This window comes from Drosophila obscura, unplaced genomic scaffold (genome assembly GCF_018151105.1).
Source record: "Drosophila obscura isolate BZ-5 IFL unplaced genomic scaffold, ASM1815110v1 contig_29, whole genome shotgun sequence".
NCBI lineage: Eukaryota > Metazoa > Arthropoda > Insecta > Diptera > Drosophilidae > Drosophila > Drosophila obscura.
The window spans coordinates 1,238,706-1,254,980 of NW_024542816.1; the positions used below are offsets into that span (position 1 = coordinate 1,238,706).

General features: G+C 50.8%; 4 protein-coding genes across 5 annotated transcripts; 2 read left to right on the plus strand and 2 right to left on the minus strand.

Annotated features, from left to right (window-relative positions):
* The first annotated feature begins 1,381 nt into the window (after window positions 1–1,381).
* On the plus strand, window positions 1,382–4,528 carry LOC111069372 (NADH-ubiquinone oxidoreductase 75 kDa subunit, mitochondrial). Its single transcript, XM_022359403.2, has 6 exons — window positions 1,382–1,491; window positions 1,693–1,880; window positions 1,964–2,295; window positions 2,362–3,391; window positions 3,453–3,947; window positions 4,009–4,528. Exons 2-6 carry the CDS (start codon window positions 1,698–1,700, stop codon window positions 4,174–4,176), a joined length of 2,208 nt encoding a protein of 735 aa, XP_022215095.1. The 5' UTR covers window positions 1,382–1,491; window positions 1,693–1,697; the 3' UTR covers window positions 4,177–4,528.
* A 1,166-nt stretch (window positions 4,529–5,694) lies between these two features.
* On the minus strand, window positions 5,695–10,519 carry LOC111069373 (thioredoxin reductase 1, mitochondrial). 2 transcript variants are annotated; one of them, XM_022359405.2, is made up of 4 exons: window positions 10,298–10,519; window positions 7,470–7,812; window positions 7,166–7,392; window positions 5,695–7,100 (listed from the first exon to the last, which is right to left on the minus strand). In XM_022359405.2, the coding sequence occupies exons 1-4, from the start codon at window positions 10,311–10,313 to the stop codon at window positions 6,214–6,216; spliced, it is 1,473 nt and encodes a 490-aa protein (XP_022215097.1). In that variant the 5' UTR covers window positions 10,314–10,519; the 3' UTR covers window positions 5,695–6,213. The 2 variants fall into 2 exon arrangements, with proteins under 2 accessions (XP_022215097.1, XP_022215096.2); XM_022359404.2 differs by lacking the exon at window positions 10,298–10,519 and adding an exon at window positions 8,906–9,352.
* On the plus strand, window positions 9,711–11,666 carry LOC111069374 (C-factor). The gene is given in 4 exon segments (XM_022359407.2): window positions 9,711–10,110; window positions 10,871–10,893; window positions 10,895–10,920; window positions 10,988–11,666. Coding segments are annotated over 4 exon segments (741 nt in total). The 5' UTR covers window positions 9,711–9,984; the 3' UTR covers window positions 11,554–11,666.
* A 7-nt stretch (window positions 11,667–11,673) lies between these two features.
* Window positions 11,674–12,911, minus strand: LOC111069375 (formin-like protein 3). The gene is made up of 3 exons (XM_022359408.2): window positions 12,641–12,911; window positions 12,327–12,564; window positions 11,674–12,259 (listed from the first exon to the last, which is right to left on the minus strand). The coding sequence occupies exons 2-3, from the start codon at window positions 12,517–12,519 to the stop codon at window positions 11,883–11,885; spliced, it is 570 nt and encodes a 189-aa protein (XP_022215100.2). The 5' UTR covers window positions 12,520–12,564; window positions 12,641–12,911; the 3' UTR covers window positions 11,674–11,882.
* Window positions 12,912–16,275: the final 3,364 nt, after the last annotated feature.

The following is a 16,275-nucleotide window of genomic DNA, read 5'->3' on the forward strand; positions in this document are numbered from 1 at the left end:
CAGCAGCAGCAGCACACACACAGATACAAAATGCGATAATGCTAAAGAGAAAAAACTCTATCACACACATACACCTGAGCGGCGGGGGCAGCGCCAGAGAGGAGGGAGAGACAAAAGCCGAGATACAAGATAAGAGACAGCGACAGCCAACAGGCGCCCAGACGGCCGACGCCGACGACGACGCCAACGATGAAGACGCAGCATCGCATCGACGATGCCCCGATGCCAAGAGATATCAAGCACGTCTCAATCATTCAGGGCCGGGCCGGGCCGGGTCGGATGGGATATGATCGGATCGGATCGGGACAGAAAGGTCTGAGAGGTCTGAGGTCTGCGGCTCTGTTGCTCAATTAACAATGAAAAGTCGGTCTGGTACGTCATAATATATTTTTATCTGATTACCTGGCAGCGATACCCTGGCGGATAGAGGTGGGCGCGTGTGTGTGGACACTCCCGATGGATTTCCGCTCTCAAGATTTCTGGACTCATCTAGAAAGAGCCAAAATGATCCTTGGACGATGGCAGCTCGTGTCACGCACTCCCCTCTAGTAGAGTGGCCCAAGACGAGACAGTGGCGCCGTTCGCCAGGGACGGGCTCCCCACAGAATCGTGCGTTAGTCTGTCCAGACACATGGCAGAGTAGATGGCGGCTCCAAGCGACTTCCAGCCATTGTGGTTATTGCTGTTGTAGTTTTTCGCGTGACTCTCATGTCCAGATTTGATCTTACTTGTGGCATCAGCATCGGCGTTGGCGGCAGGCTCCACCCACCACTTACCTTACCTTACCGACTACTTGCCACTGTGCTGTACCACCAGCACAGGCCTCTACTATGGGTACCCAATTATATTTTAAATTTTAAATTATAATTTAGTTTCACGTTTAATTTATTAAATAGTAAATTTAATGCAGATACTACGCTAGTACTATATACTAGGAAATTAATTAATAATATTATCGCTGCATATTGGCAGCCAGCCGGGGATTATGCGGCACATGACACGCATATAATCAGGGGAGTCACTGTACAAACATGCTCCTTCACAGTATTGAAAGCCATAGATTAACTGGGGGATTATCCTGCGTCTTCAATAGCTTCTTTGCCCGCTGATCGTGTCGTGGGCGCCATCAGATTGATTCCAATTTGAATTTCGACGTTTACATGTGAATGGTCACAAACAATATAAACAAAACTCGAACAGCTGTTAAGTACCGCGCTGCCAACTGCTTGAAAAAAGAATGGCCGCAAGTATGACAAATTCAATTAAATGAAATAATGGGATGTGGGCTCAACATTTATTATCTGGCCGACTCAACACACAAATCTAGTCAAACTATATATTTTTAGTGCATATTTGCAGAGTATTTGCCATCCGCAGCGGTCAGCTGTCAAACGCGTAGGTTGGCAGCGCGACAGTCACAGTGCGACTGTCAAAGCGATAAAAAAGTTGTCTCCGCATCGAGAATTTAAATAAATAGTTTCCAGCATTTCGGTAGGTTTTGCTCCATTTGTCCCGCGTCACGCAACTGCCTGAATCCCCGTGAAGTTATCCAGCAGCTGCGGCACACAATTGTCGGGAATTGCGGCCCACAGACGGTCACAAATCGATAGTTGGCCAATGTTGCCAGGCAGCCTTACTTATGTAATTGTTAGGAAAGAGGATTGCAGTTTTTGTGGTTGCTTCTCGTTGCAGAAAATATGATACGTGCACCGCTTGTCAAGGCGCTGGGCGCACTGGGCTCACCCACACATCAGATCGCCAGTCGAGCGGTGCGCACCAGCGCCATCGTGGCACAGACACCGGCCAAGGCGCCCGAGAAGATCGAGGTCTTTGTCGATGACATTCCCGTGCAGGTGCTCCCTGGGACCACAGTGCTGCAGGTGAGTGTGTTGGCATCGCAATCCGCCACTGATCATTCACCATTTCCATCCATTCCCATCCCCCCTCCCATCCGTTTGTGCAGGCTGCAGCCCAGGTCGGCGTTGAGATTCCGCGCTTCTGCTATCATGAGCGGCTGGCCGTGGCCGGCAACTGCCGCATGTGCCTGGTGGAGGTGGAGAAGAGCCCCAAGCCGGTGGCCGCCTGCGCTATGCCCGTGATGAAGGGCTGGCGCATCAAGACCAACTCAGATCTGACCCGCAAGGCACGCGAGGGTGTCATGGAGTTCCTGCTGATGAACCATCCGCTGGACTGTCCCATCTGCGACCAGGGCGGCGAGTGCGATCTGCAGGATCAGGCCATGGCCTTTGGCTCCGATCGCTCCCGCTTCACGGACATCCACTACACCGGCAAGCGGTAAGAGTCCTGCGCTCCTTTCGAGTCCCTCCCTCTGATCACCTCCCCGCTTTCCATCGAGAGCAGCGCTGTAGAGGACAAGGACATTGGGCCGCTGGTGAAGACCATCATGACCCGCTGCATCCACTGCACCAGATGCGTGCGCTTCGCCTCAGAGATCGCCGGCGTGGACGATCTGGGCACCACCGGACGCGGCAACGACATGCAGATCGGCACCTACGTGGAGAAGCTCTTCCTCACGGAGCTCTCGGGCAACGTGATCGACCTGTGCCCCGTGGGCGCCCTCACCAACAAGCCCTACAGCTTCGTGGCCCGTCCCTGGGAGATCCGCAAGGTGAGCAGCATCGATGTCCTGGACGCCGTCGGCAGCAACATCGTCGTGAGCACCCGCACCAACGAGGTGCTGCGCATCCTGCCCCGCGAGAACGAGGACGTCAACGAGGAGTGGTTGGCGGACAAGTCCCGGTTCGCCTGCGACGGCCTCAAGCGCCAGCGCCTGGTCGCCCCCATGGTGCGCATGCCCAACGGTGAGCTGCAGGCCGTCGAATGGGAGGGCGCCCTCATTGCGGTGGCCAAGGCCTTGAAGAAGGCCAATGGACAGGTGGCCGGAGTTGCCGGACAGCTGGCCGACGTGGAAGCGTTGGTGGCGCTCAAGGATTTGATCAATCGCCTGGAGGGCGAGACCGTCGTCACCGAGCAGGGCTTCATCAAGGGCTCCGGAACCGATGTGCGAGCCAATTATCTGCTCAACAGCACCATTGCCGGTCTGGAGGAGGCCGATGCCGTCCTCCTGGTCGGCACAAATCCCCGCTACGAGGCTCCCCTCGTTAACACGCGCCTGCGCAAGGCCTATGTCCACAACGAGCTGCAGATCGCCTCCATTGGACCCAAGATCGATCTGTCCTACGAGCACGACAACCTCGGCTCCGACCCTGGCCTCATCAAGGACGTCTGCTCTGGCTCGCACGCCTTCTCCAAGGTGCTCGAGGGCGCCAAGAAGCCGGCCATCATCATTGGTGCCGATCTCCTGGAGCGTGAAGACGGTGCCGCCATCCATGCCACCATCGTGGAGTATTGCCAGAAGCTGAAGAAGCCAGTGAGTCGCCCTTCGCGTATCTCTCTTGTAATCCTTGATTATTGCTTCCTTGTAATTGCAGGAGTGGAACCCCTTCAACGTGCTGCAGAACAATGCCGCCCAGGTGGGCGCCTACGATGTGGGCTACCAGGCGGGCGCAGATCGCGCCATCAAGGCCCAGCCCAAGGTGTTGTTCCTGCTGAATGCCGATGCCGGCAAGGTGACTCGCGAGCAGCTGCCCAAGGACTGCTTTGTGGTGTACATTGGATCGCATGGCGACAATGGAGCCTCCATTGCCGACGCTGTGCTGCCCGGTGCCGCCTACACGGAGAAGCAGGCTATCTACGTGAACACGGAGGGCAGGCCCCAGCAGACATTGCCGGCCGTATCGCCACCGGGCATGGCCCGCGAGGACTGGAAGATATTGCGTGCCATCTCCGAGGTGGTGGGCACACCGCTCTCCTACGATACACTCGACGAGCTGCGCTCTCGCCTCGAAGACATTTCGCCACATCTGACGCGCCTCGGAGAGGTGGAGGCGGCCGGCTTCAATGAGACCGGTGCCCAGGCAGCAATCGTGAGTAGTACCTGCCGTTCTGTTCGCTGTGCCCTTCGATTATCTTGCTTGTTTTTTGCAGAGCAAATCCATCAGCGGCGGGGCCATCGATGTGAAGCAGAAGGAGCTGCGCGATTACTTCATGACCGATGCCATTTCACGCGCCTCCCCCACCATGGCCAAGTGCATATCGGCGGTCAACAAACAGCAGCGGCAGGACGAACAGTCCAAGCAGAGCGTCGCCATCTAGACCTCCTCCATCCCCCTGATATAACTACTAAATAATTAATGCTCTATATATTTTTTTTTTAACTTTGCTTCCGCCCCCCCAAGTCCCCTTAAGAAGAACAGAATAGTCAGCAGCAGGAGGAAGCAGCAGTAGGAGGAGGAGGAGGAGGAGGAGGATCAGCAGCAGGAGTATGCGCGGGCACGAAACAGCCTCAGCGTAGCGCTGAACTGTCGTAAAATGTCTTTCAAGTTGTTAAAAAACAAAAACAAAAAAGAATTATACAATACGTGAAAATAGGAAAAAAAAACAACCAAAATAAACATCAAATAGAAAAATACAAGCAGCCTTCAGAAGGGATTCCCTACCAAAAGAACTCACAAGCCCACGACGATTATTATCCATCCCGCTCTAAGTCATGTGGAGGAAGAAGAGATTGCTCCCGCTGGAAGTCAAAATAGTTTACGTGCTGCTCAAAGAGAGATAGAACTCGTTAACAGCCCATTGGATCCTTAAGGCTGAAATCTAGATGGAAGAAATTCCATATTCTATACGTTTCCGACTCTATAAGATGTGCTTAAACGTTTCTTAGCAGTTCTCGAATGTCGGATTATAATTTAAGCTTGAACTATTTTCAGGTTTTAGGGCTCCTTACAATTTTGGTGCAATTTTCGTTATGAGACTCAAGAAGACTCTAAAAAACCATTCGCAAACTTGTGCATATAAGGCACTTTAAATTTATAGGCAAAGTCAAATTTCTAGCAATAGTACCCTGTGCTATTCTATAGTCTAAAGTTTACCTGCCTAAATCTAACTTGGATTTCATATGTTTGTCTAGTAAACGAGTGCAATCATCCGCCATTACCGGCTGATCGATTCTGGCCCCCCATTTGATTGCCATAAGTAATTCCACCTTTAATAGCCGAATGTCAATCCATTTGTGGTCTGGCTTCCAGAGGGGTCTGCCAATAATTGAGTGCATAACCTGCCGCCTGGGGAGTCAGTGATCTAGCGGTTCACATTTGTTGATTGGTTTTCAGGTGCGCCCCAGTACCGTTGGGGTCATATGTTATATTGAATATCAGAGTGGCGGCGGCATGCAACAATGCATGCAATAATTATCCCAGGCATACCCAAGGAACCATCGCTGATGGGATAGTTGGAGTCGCAGCCGTATAATTAATTGGATTTTGGGGTTATTGCAGGGGTTGCGCCAGTATGTCAGTCCAGAGGAGCAATCAGCAGTCCCTTGGCAGTTGTTGTGAAAAATGTGCAACTGGCAGCATACTCTAAAATAGCGTAAAGTAGCCTGATCTTCGTGGGGATAGGTCCCATACCGATTCGAGAGATTAGTGTGAGTCAATTGACAGCTTTTACCATATTGGTATGTAGCCAGTAGACAGTCGTAGAGTCGTGGAGCGGAATCCATTAGTTCAAATGCCAATATCGTGTGTCCTTTGGATACTCTTGCTGTAACCTACAAATATGAGAGACAGCTGCATCCACAATGCCACCCAATACCAGCAATGACACATCCTTTAATTGTGGGTTGAAAATTATATTTTCCTACCGTACAGATAAAGGGTTTTTGTTTTTTTTTGTTTTCATGGGGTACTGTAATTTGTTAACATAAATTCAAAATTTTGAGTGCAGCTGTGGGGCATGTGGGTGGACAGTGGGACGGGCGGCAACAGGAGGACTGAATGTGGTGCGGTTCCTTGCGGCAGCCTCCAGTCTTCCACCGGTCACCATATCCCGGTCTACGGTCCCCGTTCCCCCGCTCTCTCTCTCTGTCTGTGTGTATCTTTGCGCCTGCCTCTGCATCATGGTGGGTGGGGATCCTGCAGAGGCGTACGTTGAGGCTATTGCGTGTGTGTGTGTGTTTGGGGTTTTGGGGGCGTTAATTGTGTGAAAACTTAAACGAAACGTAAACTTTGTATCGCTGGGCCGCGGCAACAACAATTCCATTCAATTCAATTCAATTTGCGGTTTGCGGGCAGCGACGGCTAAGGCGATGTGTCCTTCCGGCTGCAGTCGTCTGTTCCGGGGTTGAGTGCAGATCTAGCTGCAGCAGCTGGCCGGTGTGGGGTCCAGGCCGGAGCGCTTGGTGATGCTGAGGCGGGTGAACTCCTCGGCGGTGGTCGGATGGATGCCCACCGTGTTGATCAGAGTGTTGATGGTCAGGCCGGACTTGAGGGCGGCGGCAAAGCCCTGGATGACCTCACCGGCAACGGGTCCCAGGTAGTGGAGACCATAGACGCGCTGGTCGCCGGTGCGTTCGGCGACGGCCTTCAAGTAGCAGTAGCGTACGCTCTTCTGGGGAATGAAGAACTCTGTGGGCTTGTAGAAGCCGTGGAAGACCTCCACTTCGTCGGCGCCATACTGCTTGACGGCATCCTCCTCGCTGAGGCCCACGCAGGCGTACTCGAGGGGCGTGAACACGGTGGTGGCCACGTCCGAGTAGTCCATGCGCTGGTTGGAGCCGCCGAAGAGGCGACGGGCCAACAGGCGGCCGGCCAGAACGGCCACGGGTGTCAGTTCGGGCTTGCCGTAGATGATGTCGCCCACGGCATAGATGTTGGCCACATTGGTGGTCTCCTTCGTGTCCACCTGGATCTTGTCCTTGACTGTGGTAACGCCAGCGTTGGGCAGATTCAGATCCTCGACCAGGCCCTTGCGGCCAACGGCCCAGAGGACGGTGTCATAGGTATCTTCGCCCTCCTCGCCGGTCTCCGTGTTCTTGTACTTGACCAGCAGCTTGCCGTTGTCCTGCTTCTCCACGGAAAGTGGCACCGTCTTGCGCAGGAAGGGAATGCCGCGCTCATCCATCGAGGAGGCCACCAGCTCGGCCATCTGCTGGTCGAAGCCGCGCAGCACAATCGAGCGCACCATCACAGTGGGCTCGTAGCCGAGTCCCTTCAAGAAGCCAGCGCACTCCAGGCCAATATCTATAGGGAAACAGGGATGGATTAGCGAATGCAGGGAGCGGATCAAATATCGTGTGTGTACTTACAGCCAGCGCCCACAACCAGAGTCTTGCCGGGCTCGTGGTCCAGACTGAACAGATCATCGCTGGTGATGCCGTACTCAACGGCGCCGGGAATGTCCGGATAGCGGGGACGTCCGCCCACGGCAATGACGAATGTCTGGGCGGTGATTGTGCGGTCGCCAGTCTTCAACTTGGCCACCATGGTGTGCGTGTCCACAAAGGAGCCCAGGCCATTGATGTACTCCACTTTTCTGAGGGCACAAAGATCGTTGATGGGGCATTTAATGAATTGTGGCGGGGCCACAGACGAGCAAGGGGTTCCACTTACTTGTCGCGCAGATCCACGCGAGTCACCCAGTTGACAGACTTGATGTGGTTCTGCACAGAGGAGACCAGCTTGCTCCAGTCCGGCTTGATCTTGTCATCCACATTCCAGCCATAGGCGGCCGCCTCGTGGACAGCCTCGCCGAGGAGCGAGGCCTGGTGCATCAGCTTCTTGGGAATGCAGCCAACGTTGACGCAGGTGCCGCCAACGCCCCACTTGGTGCCGATGGGCGTGGGCTTCACATAGTCCAGACAGGCCACACGGGCACCATTCTGGACGGCCTCCTTGGCGCAGGCCAGACCCGCTGACCCACCGCCAATCACAACCAAATCGTAATCATAATTACCTGCAATTGAAGGGAATGCCAAGAGAAGTCGTAAGGATATCACAAGATAGCACCTCCTTGAGCCGTCGGCAGGTGCCGACGCAGGCGTATGTCGATGTAGGCCGAGCGGTAGACGCTCCGCTCATGCGGCGGCTCTCCGTCGGCCACGGAGGCGGGCACAAAATCGAACAGATGCATGTCCAGACGGGGCCGCGGCCCAGTCCTTACTGAAGGAAAGCGAGAACGTCTTTTCCCAGTGTTTGCTTAGATGCAAGTCAGCGATAACCACGCCTTGGCCCTGTTCTCGTCCTCCCCCCATGCCCAGGCAAATCAAATTGGAGCAATCATCTGTGACACGCCCGCGTACGCCCATGTACAAACGCCACCCACTCATGCGGTTTGCTTTGGCCCTTTTGTGGACTGCCATGGTTACAGGCGGCCCCGTAATCGTAATCGCAATCGCAGTCGCAATCGAGGCCCCCGGGGCTACACCGCAAAAACAGTTGGCAGTCCCAGTGCCAGCCCTCCACCAGATATCAGTTTTCCCCCGAGGTTCACCGTTTACTTTATCTATTGCCGATCTGTAAAGCCACATTTGTCGTCACGTTGCAATCAATTGTTGATGTTTTTGACGATGACGTTTCCCAAAGATGATGATGCAATTATCCATTTGTTATGCCGATAAGCAATAGAATGCATAAAATGATGGTGAAATCGGGGCCCAACGATAGCCAGAGAGAGAGGGGAGAGAGAGAAAGTGAGAGAAGAGATTCTCGAAAGTTCCGTTGGCTCAGCAAAAGGGTCACACTAAAGAGTCTTGTGAAATTAATTTATGGGTACAGCGGGTACATGGGCTACGGTACACATATTGTAAATAAGTTGAATGGGTTTTTGGAAAGCAGTTGCTAGTGGCCCCCACAATGACTTTGCAGATTGGAGCGGAATAAACCGTTTGCCGCTCTACGTGCCAGAGCAAGAAATACGATAAGCTTACATACATACATATGTCTGAGGGAGGAGGGGCCAACGGGGTATAGGACTAACTGTTATTGCATAAGCGATATACAATGGAAAGGGTTGGGTCTATCGCCGTTGCCAACTGCCCTCTGCTTACCTTTGGAGGACTGCTGACGGGTTGGCTGATGATCGTACATCGTCTGCTTGTCGCAGTGTGGATGCTGTGAGGCAGCGGGAGGAGCTGCCCCGATGCCGCCCATGTTGGCGGTATCTGTGGTCGTTGGTGGCTTGCCCTGACGATTGTTCTGCATCGTGTATAGAGTTCGCTGCCGTGGCTTGTCGTTGTTGTGATAACTCAGGATACTTGAATTTGTGAACTTATTTTGTAGACTGCTAGTGGCAACAGAGCCAGACGTGAATATCGTCGCATACTGCCGCACGAACGTCACCGATAATCTCGAGTTCCACAGGGTGAGCGACATGTCGTCTTACGGATGGATCTATTGTATCTCTATCCAGAACAATTAGCGAACTTTTGCAAAAGCTGTAGAACGCCTTCGTCTGGTCGAGCAGCGGTGGCGGTGGAACAACACAGAAAACACGTCGCTGTTGGAATGCCACGAATGTGGTGGGTAGGCGGAGGCGCCGATAGCGGGCTACGTAACAGGGAGAGACCGAGGAGAGCGGCGAGAGTGCGCACCACTGACGCGAATGCGCCGAGCAAAGCGGAATGGCAATAGAGCGTTCAAGATGACGGCAGTGGCAGTGGCACCAGAAGGGTGGAGACAGCGCAATAATTTGCACAAATTTCCATAAATTCCATTGGAAGCGCAACAGTTGTCCGCTCTAGGGTTGCTAGCATTTGTGGGTCTCCTTTTCAGAAACAATCTTCAAAACAATGGAAAAATTGGCCTCCAAATGGGGTATCGATAACATCGGCAGGATGGTTGGCAACACTGTCAGCTGCATGCTCTGGCCGCCGGCCGTCAAATAATTTTTTTGTTACGACAATAAACTCAAGTGCGGAGTGCAGATAAGCGAGCGGAAGCATTGTTCTGGCAAAATCCATCGAGCCAGCCCTCCAAGCCGCCCATAGCCCCAGCAGTCAGTCGCCAGTGCTTGCCGCCAGTGTCACACATTTTATTGTGGCCCATAGCCCTAATCTTGAGTGCACGATTAGATTTACGCTGATCATTAAAGCCGGAGACCGACATTGACGGACAGAAGAAGGACAAGATGAACTCCATTCTGATAACTGGCTGCAACCGTGGCTTGGGGCTGGGCCTGGTCAAGGCCCTCAACAGCCTGCCGCAGCCACCGCAGCATCTCTTTACCACATGTCGCAGCCGGGCCCAGGCAGTGGTGAGTGCTCTCTAGATTTGTTGTTTTATTTCTCGTCAAGTCATAGTTGCCCCCTCCATGACTCATAGCCCAAGAAACTACGCGAAAGACCATATAACCAGACAGACGGACTAACAACTACAAACACGACGGGCACTAATTCGTGGCGGTCATTCTCCACCAGTCCACTCCACACTTTCGCACTCACCTTGCACGGGCGCCATTTTTTGTATCGTCGTTAAGTTCTCCAAATAATTAAGGCCAAGGGACAGGATCAGCAGAAGACGTGAACACAAAATAATATCTTGAGATTGCGGAAGAAACAGTAGTAGTAACAGCAGCGGGTTGCGGAGATAGCACTCTTGACAGCGAAATGCAAAATGGAAATAAGCGGCGCAAACCTTTTTGCAATAGCTTTTGTACTAGTGTTGGGTAGTTCGTGAACGAACGAAAAGAAAGAACTATTCACGGTGTGAACGAACTAAATGAGTTCATTTTTATCGTTCTGCTTTCGCTACCGATACCCATAAGAAGGTTGCATGGTGTGTGACCTAGAGGGGGGAGAGGTCATAAAGAAAAATCATCCAACAAGGACGATATTGGGAAAAAACATCGAATGAACTAAAAGAATGATTTAGTTCACCGAATGAACGAGCTTTCGCATGCTATTTCGTTCTTAGTGTGCCAAAACGTAGATTCTTATCGATAGTAGTGGCTATCAAAGAGTGGCAACCCTAAACATAATAATAAACTGTATTTTTGTAATGTTTTCGTTTAAAAGGAACTGGAGGATCTGGCCAAGCAGCTCGAACATACACATCTTGGAGATTGGTGAGTGGACAGTCGCCCTGTTCTGGGACATACCCAATTTAATAAAAAACAATCCAAATTCTTGCAGATTTAAAAAACTTCGATGCCTACGAGAAACTGATTGCCGAGATCGAGAGCGTGACCAAGGGAACAGGCCTCAATGTGCTCTTCAACAACGCTGGGGTGGCCCCCAAGTCGGTGCGCATTAGCGCCACCAGGCCCCAGGACATTCTGGACACCCTGCACACCAACACCGTGGTGCCCATCATGCTGGCCAAGGCCTGTCTGCCGCTGCTTAAAAAGGCATCCGAGGCCAACGGCAGCGAGCCCATGGGCGTGAGCCGGGCGGCCATCATCAACATGAGCTCCGTGCTGGGCTCGATTGGGTCCAACACGGACGGAGGCATGTATGGCTACCGCACATCCAAGTCCGCCCTGAACGCGGCCACCAAGTCGCTGAGCATCGACCTGTATCCGCAGAAGATCCTTTGCATCAGCCTGCATCCCGGCTGGGTGCGCACCGACATGGGCGGCAGCAGCGCCCCCTTGGACGTGCCCACGAGCACAAACCAAATAATCCAGACCCTCAGCCAGCTGAACGAGCAGCACAACGGTGCCTTCATCAACTACGACGGCTCCCAGCTGCCCTGGTGATGGTCGCATCGCTGATGGTGACGCCTGTATGCATGTTATATCCCTTTTGTTGACCCTTTCTGTTGTTGTTGTTACTCGCTGTTAAATAATGTAAAAGGGGGGGAAAGACAGAGTCACGTGTATGATTAAAGTAGTTTATTTTTAGGTGCATTCTACTGGATTACAGAAGGGAGTATTGATGTGTCATCCTGACGTAGGTCCTGGGGAGTTGCCGGAGCGAAAAACGGGAGTTCAACGACGCATGTGTAATCCCTAAATGCATTCTTCCGCAGTTTGCGAATGCTTACACACGAATTTGGAATTTCTATGATACATCAATTGATTACGATCTAAAAGTGGGGCAAATTTGCATGATTGGGTTTCTTCATGCGCGGTGGCACCACGGCTGTGGGCACTCTGGACGCGGCATTGCCTGATGCGGGCCGTCCACGCGTTGGCACTGTACCGTCATCGGGCTCGTGGTGTGCAGCGCCATTGGGTGCGTCAGGTGGCAATGGCAGCTGGCGCGGCATAACCATGGCTGTTGGGCGCGTTGAGGGCTCAGCACCGCCAGCCTCTGGGTTCGGGAAAAATAGTAATGAATTGCCCTCGATGGGGTAGGGCGCACGACGACGTGGATCAATGCGTGGCCGCCGACTGTTGGCATTGCCCAGAACCGAGTCGGGGTTCAGTGGCGGTGGGTCGTTCCACCCAGGTGTGAGGGAGCCTGTCGTTACGGGGTGAAGGATTAGTTGCGTGGTCAAGTTGAATCCGACCGTCGCTTGGTTGCTTACCAGGAAAGGCCCCATTGGGTAGCACGACCGGTCCAACTGGCGGCGGCGGTGGCTGTTGCTGGGCGCGCACTTGTCGTCGCAATTGCTCCCCAATCTCTGCATCAAACTGCGCCAACGACTGGGTCACGCGGGGCGACACAGCCGCCGCTGGTGGTCCCTGTCGTCGTGGCTCTGACTCGTTCGAGTTATTCATTTTACGTGAATATGTTATTTTCTGGATTTGTTGGTAGAGTTTTGTCTGCAATGTTGTGCAAAATGTGTAGGCAGCCTATCGATAGCAATGTGATAGTCTGAATGCGGGATAGGATACTTACTCGAACCAGAACACTTTTTCCATCCTCTCCCTTACTTAATAGTCTGCATCTTGATGCACATAAGCATCTTTATGCCTGCCTCGTTGTACAGTTGCTGGCCTTTTTATTGTTTTAGTTGTGTTTTTTTTTTATTTTTGCGTAGTTTGTGATATTTGGGATGGTATGACCGTTTTGAAATAACAACAATAATACCCCCTGGGACACAGCGCACTTATGAGTAGAGCCAAAATCAACTAAAGCGTTTAAGTATTTCAAAAATCGAACCGGATAGCACGAGAGGAATTTTTTCCTTGACGTGTTTGGCAGCTGTACAGCTTATCTTCTACAGTTTTTCAAGTGAAAAAAATCACGAAATAAAAAGCAAAGTCCAACTATCGAAAGTTGGACTATCGTTCGAATCAAACTGGCACGGCTCGATAGAAAAGCTATCGAAAAATTTGAGCTAGCGCCTTAATTCGATTAGTTCGTTACAATTTGATTAAATGCAAGGCCAATGCGTCAGAAATTGTTTGAAAATTAATGGGGGAAATCTCTCTCTCACAGCCACGTATGTGGGAGAGAGAAAATGGATTTAGTACGGCTTCCCATTAGGCATTATTTGCACCTAATCTGGAATAAAACAGAACCAACAAAACAGAGCCACTCATCGATGGCATGCGGCATGTTTCGTTTTAGTTTTTTATTTCGCTTAGTTCTGATGCTTGTATGGCCTCTTACAATAGCCGCTGTCACACGCACAAGAGTCTTAAATCTAATCTTGTGCAGTGGCCAGCAGCTGCAATAAGTACCGTTCGAACTGGAACCACTATGCACTGAGAAGAAGAATCACTGGGACATTTTGGAAATGGAATTAAGTGTTGGGAGTTTGAGCCGAGGGGGAACTGGGAGGAACCTTTGCCGAATATTGAATGAATAAATGATGATGATGACATGGCCCCACCCCCCCTCCTTCACCCAAAAACATATGTTCAAATTTCCAGGCTAGTTATGGGGTCTAGTAGCGGCAGTGTACCATCCAACTTTTCCAACTCGGCTCTGCCCATCGGTAATTGGTCTCTGTGGCAAGGGGCCTGTGCACGTTTTTGAATATTTGATTGCCAGAATGCCGGCTTGCGGCATGGTATGGGGTCTCCGCCAGCTGCTTCTCGTTCCTTTTTTTTTTCCTTTTTTTGTACATATTGATTTTTAATTTAAATACGCTTTTTACTAAATGTATTTATGTGTGCTCCTCTCCTCCTCCTTTTTTTGCGAATTCAATTTAATCGCTGCTCCGCTAATTGATCATATTACGGCTGTCCAGCAGGACATCCTTAATGGCACTTCAAACACACACACAAAACAAACAAGAAATGGTAGATGGATGGATGGACTCATCCTGGTTTCACTTTAACAAAAAAATAGCAAGGGAATTCGCCTCTGATGGGAGCTGTCCTGACCAGGAATTGACCAGGGATTCGTCCTGTCTTGTGGCGGTGGCTGTGGCTGGGTGCTGCTTGTCGCTTAATTAACGGTGTTTCACTGAGACATTGTTCTGGCCGTCGCACGGCTTTTATAGTTGCACGATGGAACCGCCGCTGCCGCTGCCACTGCCGCTGCCGTTGCCGACTCTGCTGCCGTTGCTGACTGCGGCGTCGCATCCCTCGGACTTGTTTAAGTTTTTTTGAACTGCAACAAAAAGACAGGGACGGACGAAGACTTACATGTGTGCGTGTAATATTGTTAGGGCCTCTTCGTGTGTGTGTGTGTGTGTGTTGGTGGAAAAACTGCTGGCACCGCCACCGCCGCTGCCTACTTTCAGGGGCCGTCCGCTTGGAAAACCTACAAAGGAAAAGCAGAAGCAGCAGCAGCAGCAAAAGTCAGCCGAAATACACAAAAAAAAAAAAGGAACGCGGCACATTTCCAAAAGTGCCACAGCCGGCCAGACATTGAGGCAGGTTGTTGTGCCCCCCGCCACTGCCACTGCCACTGCCGCCACACGGGGTGCTTGACACTTCGACCAAAGGCAAAGGCAATGGCAAAGCCAGAGCCAAAGCTGAAGCTGAAGCCCAATTGGAAATATGATCCGTATGGAGATATGCAAACTGCAACTGGAATGGCCAGCCCACAATCACTGAGGAAACCCCATGCTGTTCATCCCCATTACACGAGGGCGTTACAAAAATTAAATAACATTTTTCCACCTGCTCTGCCCCCGCACTTGTATGGCATCCCATCCCCAAGGGAAGCAGGAGGTCCGGTACGCTGCGGTCCGGTCTGGGCCGGTCCGGGCCGGTCCGGTCTCGGGGCTTGGAATGCTTCGCTGGTCAGCGCCCGTACAAGGCAGCTCTATCACGGGGGTGGGGTTCCGTGTGTGTGTGTGTGCATCTGTGCGTGTGGATGCGTGCGTGTATTTGTGCATGTGTGTGGGTATGGGTATGGGGAATCTCAACAAAGGTAGCGTTAAAGGTAACCCCAAACGTAGAGCTTAAGCAGCGCGTATCAAGTGACAGATTGTCTGCGGCAAGGAGGCCATCGGAGACGATCAGTCGATTGCCGTCTTGGGGAAACCATAATTTCCAAACCATTTTCCACAAACAGTACATACATACACATGTCATTGCTTTCCACCCAATAAGGCCGGCCCCTGTAAGTATGCTTTAAAAGAAAAGAAAAACTTTTAGAAAACATTTTCCAAACTGACCACAAGAAATGGAAATTCTTATTTTTTTTTTATAAAATGTCAAAGATCTACAAGAAAGTTGATGTGATTGGAAAAGGATAAGTAATTAATTCAATATATATTGAGTTTGATTAAATTCGAGAGGCTTTAGATGGGATTAAAAGTGAACTTTGGCAGCTGAAGATTGTACCCTAACTATAGAGAAATTGGTAAAGATTCCATAGAAGAAATGGGTAAATCGTTGCCGCGAAAAATGTTGATTTTTGGTTCAAGAAAAATAATTAAATTTTGTGTGGCAAAAGAGATTAAAAGAAAAGGTTTTCGGAGAGTTGTATTTTTATAACAATTCAACAGAAATGGATAAGGTTATTTGTGCATTGAAAACAAAGCAGACTATAGTTTATTATAAAAAAAAGATATCGGTATGCGTGGGGGCTAAAATTTGTATCAGTAAGGAATTGATTGGTGTGTAAAAGTAAAGATTGCAGATGAGCTGAAGGTGGAATGACTAAGCACTGACTAAGGTTGAATTGTAAATTACAGAACAAACAATAAAAAGAACAAATTGAATCTGAAAAACAGATGTGCAATTATGGAGTTTGTCATGGAAAATGGTAAGCCCTTCCAAGTATCATCACGAGTGGACTCGTTGCTTGTTGCTGACTCTGTCTTTGCTTGAGTAATTGAATTGCATTGAATTGAATGTTTAATTAAACCGAAAGAAAGTTGTTGAACGAAATATAAAGTTTACAAAGTGCTGTGAAGGTTGTTGCCTGCCATAGAATTCTCACACTGGGGGGCGCCCTGCTGACAGGCTGTGGCCGTACCGCAAGTACACTTGGCCATGTTGATTTCAATCAATATTCATGAAATAACGTTGTAATTAAATGTGCACACTTCGCCCTCTCGTTGTACCCAGTGAAATACACACACACATTTACCCATAAAGCCCATGGTACACTCAAGTCCTGTACAT